Source organism: Conger conger, chromosome 16 (genome assembly GCF_963514075.1).
Source record: "Conger conger chromosome 16, fConCon1.1, whole genome shotgun sequence".
NCBI lineage: Eukaryota > Metazoa > Chordata > Actinopteri > Anguilliformes > Congridae > Conger > Conger conger.
Window position 1 is genome coordinate 41,579,861 of NC_083775.1, and position 9,975 is coordinate 41,589,835.

Below are 9,975 nucleotides of genomic sequence, written 5' to 3' on the forward strand. Positions count from 1 at the left end.
GGAGAGTGTTCTTGATCCGGCCAACTGTTGTGAAGGGGTTTTTCTTCACCAGGGAAAGAATTCTTCTGTCATCCACTACAGTTGTTTTCCGTGGTCTTCCGGGTCTTTTGGTGTTGCTGAGCTCACCGGTGCGTTCTTTCTTTTTAAGAATGTTCCAAACAGTTGATTTGGCCACACCTAATGTTTTTGCTATCTCTCTGATGGGTTTGTTTTGATTTTTCAGCCTAATGATGGCTTGCTTCACTGATAGTGACAGCTCTTTGGATCTCATATTGAGAGTTGACAGCAACAGATTCCAAATGCAAATAGCACACTTGAAATGAACTCTAGACCTTTTATCTGCTCCTTGTGAATGGGATAATGAGGGAATAACACACACCTGGCCATGGAACAGCTGAGCAGCCAATTGTCCCATTACTTTTGGTCCCTTAAAAAGTGGGAGGCACATATAGAAACTGTTGTAATTCCTACACCTTTCACCTGATTTGGATGTAAATACCCTCAAATTAAAGCTGAAAGTCTAGAGCCAAAAAGAGGAGATGTCCCAATGTTTATGGACCTGACTGTATGTAATGGGAGCCATTCTTGCATCTGGAAAGCCAATAGTTGATCAAATAGATCAATGTTCCAGTAAAGGTTTCACATCAGCCCATTACAAATGGCTAATTAAAACCAATCATAATAGAACCTGAGAATCCAGAGTTGAACCTGGAATCCAGACGAGCAGTGCTGTCCCCAGCATTGGGCTTCAGCCGGGAACCTAGCCCCAAATCTTTTTGTGTGTTCTTGCTGTGTGCAGAGTTGTTTGCTAACTTCCCAACTGACTGACAAAAACATAAGCACAAATTTCATCCACACTCCTGTGATTGACATTGTGGACAGCCAATGAGTGTAACTGTGGGCGGGCTGTCTGAGACAACTCCAGCCTTCCACGGTTCAAGCAGACTCAACTCCGGAAGTTATGCTGCATCCCATTTACCATTGGAGGTCAGAATTTCCCATTTGAAATTTCGGACTTCCATTTGCCGTCGTTCCAGGTGCACCACAGCAAACGTAATCACAAAACATGGCTGGCCATATATAGTAACGTCAAGACAGGAGATATCTCTATAGCTATAGCTTTTATTGGAACTTAACAGAACAATCGCCATGAGTTCTTACTCACACACCTCGATGCTACATGCCTACCCCTTCACCGGCATTGTTCATCCCAAAACTCTCCTGCATAACCGTGAGTCTAACGCCCTCTAGTTGAATTTGAAAACTGACAGTCTAACGCCACTCTACTCCATCTCCCCCCTCCAAAGATTTGAACATACTATAACTCTAGTTACCCTCCTAATCGTTCTACAATATCCACTGTAAATTGTATTTTTACTACTCAACAATTATTTTCATAACCTGAAAAAATACATATATTTAAACTGTTTTTTTAAATGTATTATTTAATCTCAAAGTCTTTCAGATGATCTGGTAACTTTCTTTGTCTTTGTTGGTATCTCGCCACAACACCAGGACTCTCAGTTCCCCTTGCTGCGTCTTCCTGTCCCTCCACACTCCCAGGCAGTGACTCATTACTTTGGTCCCAAAGCACTTTAGTTGCTGGATTATCAGCCCCTGTTGGAGGCGCTGTCTGAGTAGTGATATGACTAGGGACAGTACTGTCCTTTAATTCTCCACCAGACATCTGCTCAGGTGACTCGGGCCACTCTTCCATTCCCATTACTTTGTAGGATACCGGTCCAGTCACCATCTCTACTTATCCAGGAATCCATTTTGGTCCATGACTGAAGTTTCTTGCAAGTACAGGATCACCGATGACAAAAGTTTGTCCTTTTGCCTTCCTGTCATGGTTCTCTTTCAGTTTTCTTAGATTTTCTTCAACTCTCCATTTCAGGTCTAGATGTATTGGGTCCAGGGTGCAGCGGAGTTTCCATCCCATTACATTACTTTATATTATTGGCATTCGGCGCACACTCTTATCCAGAGCGAAGTACAGTTGATTAGACTAAGCAGGAGACAATCCTCCCCTGGAGCAATGTAGAGTTAACCTTGCTCAAGGGCCCAACGGCTGTGCGGATCTTATTGTGGCTACCCCGTTATTAGAACCACGACCTTGCATGTCCCAGTGATTTACCTTAACCACTACGCTACAGCCATTCCCCATCCCGGCAACACTTCTGCTGGCGATAGACCTGTCGTGGTCTGGAGAGTTCCTCTGCAGCTGACACTTGCCACTTTTGTTTTCAGTGTTCCCACTGGACAGTTTTTCATAATTTCCTTAAAGGTTTGGACTGCCCACTCTGAATTTGTATGTGCATCAATGAGGCATAATCCACGTGTAAACTTTTCCACGGTCTGTCTGGCCAGTCCCAGTGATGAAGCGGTGCCACTGGTGGATTCTTCCTCTGCTCCTGGCATGTGCAGCAGGCCATCACCACCTGCTCCTCATCCTGGTCTAGCTTTGGCCACCACAAATAACTCCTCACTAAAGCCTTCATGAGGGACTCCCCTGGATAGCACTGATGCAGTTGTTGTAGCACATCTTTTTGACCTGGTCTGGGCACAGTGACTCCCCATAGCACAGAACCGTTCTGCACACTCGGTTCACCCTTTCCTGACATCAGTTGCTTCTAATTCTTGTGGCCACCCTCTTTGTACCACCTCTCACTCTGGAGTGCATCTCTATTTGTCCATGTGCGTACTTGTTCTGCTGTCACCAGTGTTACATCTGAGTTCTCCAGCATGAGCAAGCTCACCTCCCAAACCTCCGTGCTTGGTCTCTCAGGTACTGCAAGCCCCTCTTTGTCCAATAGCGAGTCATTTTGTTCTTTTAGTTGATGGTTTACCATTTACGATGTGTGCCTCCATGGGTGCTGCCATTGTTGTGGGACATCAGACAACTGCTTCTTGTGAAGTCGGGGTAGAGCCTGTGGCCACGTGTTTACCTCTCTTCATCCGACCTCAAACCTCGCCAACACCTCCACTGAGGACAAGAAAATGGTGATGTGATCAGGGATAGCTATATTGGTAGCAACATGCATTGTTCCATATGGATAGTAACAGTAATTAGGCAGTCTTATAATTTAACTCCAGTCCTGGAGGGCCGCAATGTCTGCAGGTTTAACTCCAGTCCTGGAGGGCCGCAATGTCTGCAGGTTTAACTCCAGTCCTGGAGGGCCACAGTATCTGCAGGTTTAACTCCAGTCCTGGAGGGCCACAGTGTCTGCAGGTTTAACTCCAGTCCTGGGAGGCCGCAGTGTCTGCAGGTTTAACTCCAGTCCTGGACGGCCGCAGTGTCTGCGGGTTTAACTCCAGTCCTGGAGGGCCACAGTGTCTGCAGGTTTAACTCCAGTCCTGGAGGGGGCATCATGTCTACGGATTTAACTCTAGTTTCAGAACATATTTATTTGTATTGAATCTCCCCTGCCCCCTACTCTTGCAAAGAGAGCCGCACATCATAATTTTGTAAGATATTTTATTTTACAGGGACACTGCCCTCCAATCTCAGGTCCAGTGTCGGTGATCGTGTGTAAACACGAGGCAAAGCACGGGAATGCAGGACGGCGGAATGCTGATCAGTGGTGTTCGCCCTCGTAACCAGTGGGGAGTGGGTTGGTGTGGGCATTGTGGAAGAGTGAGTGGTTGCCATCACCCCAGGGGAAAGGCTGTGAGAAGCAGGACAAGAGAAGCAGTGAAGGTTAATATGCAACCCTGGTCTGGAGAAATTTAAATAAGCAGTCAATTCAAGCCAGAGAAAACCATGCTCAGCCCTGATGAAACTGTGATTCTGTTGCAAACCATGGGTGGACTAATTGACACATAGTATGGGTTGCTCCTATGTCTGTGAAGTCGTTCTCCGGGCTTTAAAACATAGGCCTACGTTATTATTTGGGCTGCACCTCTGACACCCAGCAAACGGGAGCAAACATACCGCAAAACGTTGCACACCGTTGGGAGAAAACATCGTTCGTCGTTCAACACAGAAACCGCAGCAAAATGTTTTCTGATTGAACCAGAAGTTCACTTGCTTAAACTTCAAGCACTTTGGCGTGTTATGTCAATATGTCTGTACAAGTGGTGTTAAAGGATTTTAAAATGTAATTAGCTATGATTAATACAGGTTTTGCGGGAAGCTGTGCTGTTCAGGACCTTGGTTCGGATGCGCAGGTGTGGGTAAGGGGTGAACTCTGGTTGGTCGTGCGAGTGACGCTGCATCTTCATCCAGACGTTCGCCATGCAGACCGCCACTCCGGGTAGAGCCACCACAAAGGACAAGATCTTCCAGGTATTTGCTACATAGCAGATACATCAAGTAAATTGTGTGCACACTATTTCACCACATTACTTCAACTCACTGACAGAAATGGTTAGAGCTACACCTGTAGAATTGCCTGAAAAGTGTGAAACCTTTCACACAGTTTAATTCAATTCTCAATTATGAAAAACACATTTGTACACAGGCAGGTATGCGAGGAAAAGGGAAACGAAGAAAGACCAACCTCCGCCCTCATGACCACCTGCGGCCGCAGAAAAAGCCCTGCGTGCTAGGAATGCACTTCTGGTCAGAGACATGTCCCCTACAATGGCAAAGGTTAAAAAAAGCGTCAGATGCAACCATTAACAATACGAAATGCGACATGCAACGATGCTGTAGTGCTACACCCCGTTTCGTTTCGTTTTTTATCGTAGTAAATTTGCGAGTTACCCAGCCGACCTATCAAACTTAAAAGAGAAGTTCTTGTCGCTTACATTCCAAATTAATTATCTAGGTGAATTCGGTTTATATAGCCTACTTCATGCACGTGCCCATCCCACAATTCAATTTGTAAACGTCTTGAAGGTAAAGGACATTCACATCAAGAACAATTACTAATCCTCGAATATTGTTTTCTGATTTAAATCTACAACCAAGCATGAACGGTTCTTCCGGAATTTTATTTAAATAACTAGTAGAGAACTCGCCCGTCTATTTTCGAACTGCGTCACCGCTTTATCAGAAATGGGCAGACATAACCTCAACTAAGCGCTACATTGTCGTGCAAATAAATCATACAAACAATCAAGCATGCAAACTTTTTGCCAATCGGTCATCAAGTAGGAGACTGGAATGATTAGTTATGAAAACATAGCTGCACAAATGTTTTTTAGCGTAGCCTATAGAACATATGTCGTAGCCTACACTTGAACGCCATGTTAGCCAACTTATGATCACAATAGCAGACGCTCTGGATAATGCCAATAATGTAACAATAATGCGCATAATACACATACTCGCCCCACGTAAATAGTAGGTAAAACATCAATCGAGATAAAGAAAAGGGTCGCAGGCTGCTAAGAAATAAAATCTCATACAAAAGCTCTTGATCAAAGTTTTCTTCGACTTTGTGGTCACGTTCATCTTATTCAGAATACTACTGAACGATGTTCAACCTGTCAAAACGTATCCATTACTGGAAGCTGCTATGTACAAACAAACTGGCACATTTCAAAATTGATTGGACTTATCGACAATAATTATTTTCTGTCCCAGTAGGGTGCTTTTGCGTTTACGCAATGCGCACCGACCATATACCAAGTTATGCTCACCAATAATACTATATATTTGGTTATATCTGCAGAAAATGTGGAGAATAATAGACAACATACAATACATATCTGAAACTAAAGTGAACACAGACCCACTGATATATATCCAAGTGTTCGTGTGGTTAATTGTTCCGGCCTCTTGTTTACCTCTCCTTCAGACCTTTTATCCAATGTCAGTCTGTCCCTCTGCCAACAATCTGGAAGCGTATAATTGGTTCGGTCTATGGGCACATAGTGCAGGAAGCAGGCAGCAGAGTTGACGGAGGAGGAGACTCACCGCTGTGTGTGGGTGTGCGTTTTAGTCATATGAGTTCATGCAAGGTTCATTTAAGGACATCCTAAGATTCGTCCCTATAACTTTCCCTATTTTCCAGTAATTAATTAATTAAATAAAAAAGATAAAGAGATGAACAGGGATTTATAGTAATCCACAAGCTGCAATTAGAAGAAAAACAATCTATTAGAGACAATATAATAACATTTGCAGCAAGTAGCCTAAGTCTAGCGCATTTAAGCAAGTAGCCTACGATCGACTGTGTTTCTTCCGTCGCCGACCTTGCCATTTCGACTCACTTCAGAATGGACTGACATTTGTGGGGACTGAATATGAAAAATGTTAAAAATGTTTTTCTATAGGCTACACTAAAAACATTTGTGCAGGCACAGGTAGTGAGGTGTGTTCATATCGCAGGTAGTCAGGTATGTGTATATCACAAGTAGTGGGAGATGTTTATATCGCAGGTAGAGAGGTGTGTGTATATCACAGCTTGTTAGGTGTGTGTATCACAGGTAGTGAGGTGTGTTTATATCACAGGTAGTGAGGTGTGTTTATATCACAGGTAGTGAGGTGTGTGTATTTCACAGGTAGATATGTGTGTTTATATAGCAGGTAGTGAGGTGTGTGTATATCACAGGTAGTGAGGTGTGTGTATATCACAGCTAGTGAGGTGTGTTTATATCACAGGTAGTGAGGTGTGTGTGTGTGTGTGTATATCACAGTAGTGTAGTGAGTGTTCATATAACAGGGAGTGTGGTGTGTGTATGTACAGTGGTGTGAAAAAGTGTTCCCCCTTCCTGATTTCTTATTTTTTTGCATGTTTGTCACACTTAAATGTTTCAGATCATCAAACAAATTTAAATATTAGTCAAAGACAACATAAGTAAACACAAAATGCAGTTTTTAAATGAAGGTTTTTATTATTATGGGAGAAAAAAATCCAAACCTACATGGCCCTGTGTGAAAAAGTGATTGCCCCCTAAACCTAATAACTGGTTGGGCCACCCTTAGCAGCAACAACTGCAATCAAGCGTTTGCAATAACTTGCAATGAGTCTCTTACAGCGCTGTGGAGGAATTTTGGCCCACTCATCTTTGCAGAGTTGTTGTAATTCAGCCACATTGGAGGGTTTTCGAGCATGAAACACCTTTTTAAGGTCATGCCACAGCATCTCAAAAGGATTCAGGTCAGGACTTTGACTAGACCACTCCAAAGTCTTCATTTTGTTTTTCTTCAGCCATTCAGAGGTGGACTTGCTGGTGTGTTTTGGATCATTGTCCTGCTGCAGAACCCAAGTTCGTTTCAGCTTGAGGTCACGAACAGATGGCCGGACATTCTCCTTCAGGATTTTTTGGTAGACAGCAGAATTCATGGTTGCATTTATCATTTAAGTCTTCCAGGTCCTAAAGCAGCAAAACAGCCCCAGACCATCACACTACCACCACCATATTTTACTGTTGGTTTGATGTTCTTTTTCTGAAATGCGGTGTTACTTTTACGCCAGATGTAATGGGACACACACCTTCCAAAAAGTTCAACTTTTGTCTCGTCAGACCACAGAGTATTTTTCCAAAAGTCTTGGGGAACATCAAGATGTTTTCTGGCAAAATTGAGACGAGCCTTAATGTTCTTTTTGCTCAGCAGTGGTTTTCGTCTTGGAACTCTGCCATGCAGGCCATTTTTGCCCAGTCTCTTTCTTATGGTGGAGTCATGAACACTGACCTTAACTTGAGGCAAGTGAGGCCTGCAGTTCTTTGGATGTTGTTGTGGGGTCTTTTGTGACCTCTTGGATGAGTCGTCGCTGCGCTCTTGGGGTAATTTTGGTCGGCCGGCCACTCCTGGGAAGGTTCACCACTGTTCCATGTTTTCGCCATTTGTGGATAATGGCTCTCACTGTGGTTCGCTGGAGTCCCAAAGCTTTAGAAATGGCTTTATAACCTTTTCTAGACTGATAGATCTCAATTACTTTCTTTCTCATTTGTTCCTGAATTTCTTTAGATCTCGGCATGATGTCTGGCTTTTGAGGATCATTTGGTCTACTTCACTTTGTCAGGCAGGTCCTATTTAAGTGATTTCTTGATTGAGAACCAGCGTGGCAGTAATCAGGCCTGGGTGTGGCTAGAGAAATTGAACTCAGGTTTGAGAAACCACAGTTAAGTTTTGTTTTAACAGGGGGGGCAATCACTTTTTCACACAGGGCCATATAGGTTTGGATTTTTTTTCTCCCTTAATAATAAAAACCTTCATTTAAAAACTGCATTTTGTTTTTACTTATGTTGTCTTTGACTAATATTTAAATTTGTTTGATGATCTGAAACATTTAAGTGTGACAAACATGCAAAAAAAATAAAAAAAATAATCAGGAAGGGGGGCAAACACTTTCTCACACCACTGTATACCCTACTGGTAGTACGTGATGACCTGCCAGTCATTCAATAAAGACTTTTATTGGAAGACCTTCGAGTTTGCGATTGGTTCCTGGGCTCTGCACTTTGACTGGATACCAATGTATTGTGATAGCATTATTATTTGCGGCGGCACGGATGGTGCAGTGGTTAGCACTGCCGCCTCACAGCAAGGAGGTCCTGGGTTCGAATCCCCGTTGGCCGGGGCCTCTCTGTGCGGAGTTTGCATGTTCTCCCCGTGTCTGCGTGGGTTTCCTCCGGGTACTCCGGTTTCCTTCCACAGTCCAAAGACATGCAGGTTAGGCTGATTGGAGAGTCTAAATTGCCCATAGGTATGAGTGTGTGAATGAATGGTGTGTGTGTGCCCTGTGATGGACTGGCGACCTGTCCAGGGTGTATTCCTGCCTTTCGCCCAATGTATGCTGGGATAGGCTCCAGCCCCCTGCGACCCTGTTCAGGATAAGCGGGTTAAAGATAATGGATGGATGGATGGATGGATTATTATTTGCATCATAAACTTCTGCATTATTTTCCTATAAGCCTACCACATTCATGATCATATTATATGTATTTTAAATACGATAGGAAAAAAAACAAAAAAAAAAAACTGTAAGGGAGCAGGGTTAAACGTAACCAAGTTGGGTTCTAAAAGTTTCCGACAAGACATTAGTTAATCACTGATATTTTCTGGGGGCATCCCGAGAGACAAGGGATACACCCCAGAGGAGGAAGGGGTAAACAAGAAAGGGAATAAATAACTCACCGGTAATTAGCCAACCAATAAAACAACACATCAAAAGGTTGAGAAATCTGAATTGAGCGAGGAAACTGCAAACGGCAGGGAAACTCAACCTCTGTGAGGTTGAGGAGGTGCGGAGAGCCAGGTGCGACTAAGGGGTAATCCCTTGTAAGCGGACACACAAACGTGCCTGCCACTAAGACCCTGGGGGGTAGAGGAGACAGCTCTGAACTCGGAGACAACTCCGCACAAATAAAAGGAAGAGCCCCAAATAATGGCTCTGAAAATAAAAACTACCCTACAAAACTAGGGCGAAAATCACAAACCAAAAATTAGTGCGTAAAGGCTAGCACTCCTCCCCCGGACCGGGGAAAAAACCCAAAATAAAAGTACAACCCAGTATAAAAGACTGGGCGAACAAAAATAAAGAGTCAGGAGTCGCAGCTCCAAAATAACACACAAATCAAAATACAAAATACCAGGGACAACGTCCCTCACCCACGGACTCACACGAGCCGAAAATAAAAAGAAACAAGGAACAAAAGAACCAAAAGGAAGGCGGTCGCAGTGTACACACACTAGCACACAGACCCCTTCCTTACCTTTTCTGAATACAATGCAAATCTAGAACCAGCACAATACCTGACTCGTTAGATGCTGAGTCTACCATGTGCTAAATACTGGCTTAGGTGGCAGAGCGAACAGTGACACCGAAGCGAAGACTGAGGGGAAATGAGGGCTTTAAATACCTTCAGGAGGTAGACATCAAGTAAGCACTAATGACCACCAAGTGAAAGTAATAAGCCCCCCTGGTGGCCACAACCAGTACTACCTCCAACCCTGACAACCTCACGTCTTACAGGTTATGGGGGTGAGGAGTAAACCATTGGTACGCCTATAGCACAAGGGAGACGCCTACACAGGCTCCCAACTGCGTTATAGCCTAACTGCGTTATCAGTTCAGT

General features: G+C 43.9%; 1 protein-coding gene across 5 annotated transcripts; it reads right to left on the minus strand.

Moving 5' to 3' along the window:
* Positions 1-3,464: 3,464 nt before the first annotated feature.
* Positions 3,465-5,889, minus strand: LOC133113903 (cytochrome c oxidase subunit 6A, mitochondrial). Of its 5 annotated transcripts, none has more exons than XM_061223035.1 (4): positions 5,737-5,889; positions 4,503-4,580; positions 4,153-4,295; positions 3,465-3,668 (listed from the first exon to the last, which is right to left on the minus strand). In XM_061223035.1, the coding sequence occupies exons 2-4, from the start codon at positions 4,573-4,575 to the stop codon at positions 3,579-3,581; spliced, it is 306 nt and encodes a 101-aa protein (XP_061079019.1). In that variant the 5' UTR covers positions 4,576-4,580; positions 5,737-5,889; the 3' UTR covers positions 3,465-3,578. The 5 variants fall into 5 exon arrangements, with proteins under 5 accessions (XP_061079019.1, XP_061079020.1, XP_061079021.1 ...); XM_061223036.1 differs by having other exon boundaries at positions 5,682-5,825; XM_061223037.1 differs by having other exon boundaries at positions 5,686-5,798.
* Positions 5,890-9,975: the final 4,086 nt, after the last annotated feature.

Bases quoted from the DNA above. Each gene is read 5' to 3' on its own strand.
- LOC133113903 (XM_061223034.1), bottom strand. From the start codon at position 5,401: ATGAACGTGACCACAAAGTCGAAGAAAACTTTGATCAAGAGCTTTT. The intron at 4,296-4,502 runs GTTGGTCTTTCT...TCTGCTATGTAG, and splicing joins AGGTGGTCATGAGGGCGGAG to CAAATACCTGGAAGATCTTG. The intron at 3,669-4,152 runs GTCCTGAACAGC...TGCTTCTCACAG, and splicing joins ACCTGCGCATCCGAACCAAG to CCTTTCCCCTGGGGTGATGG.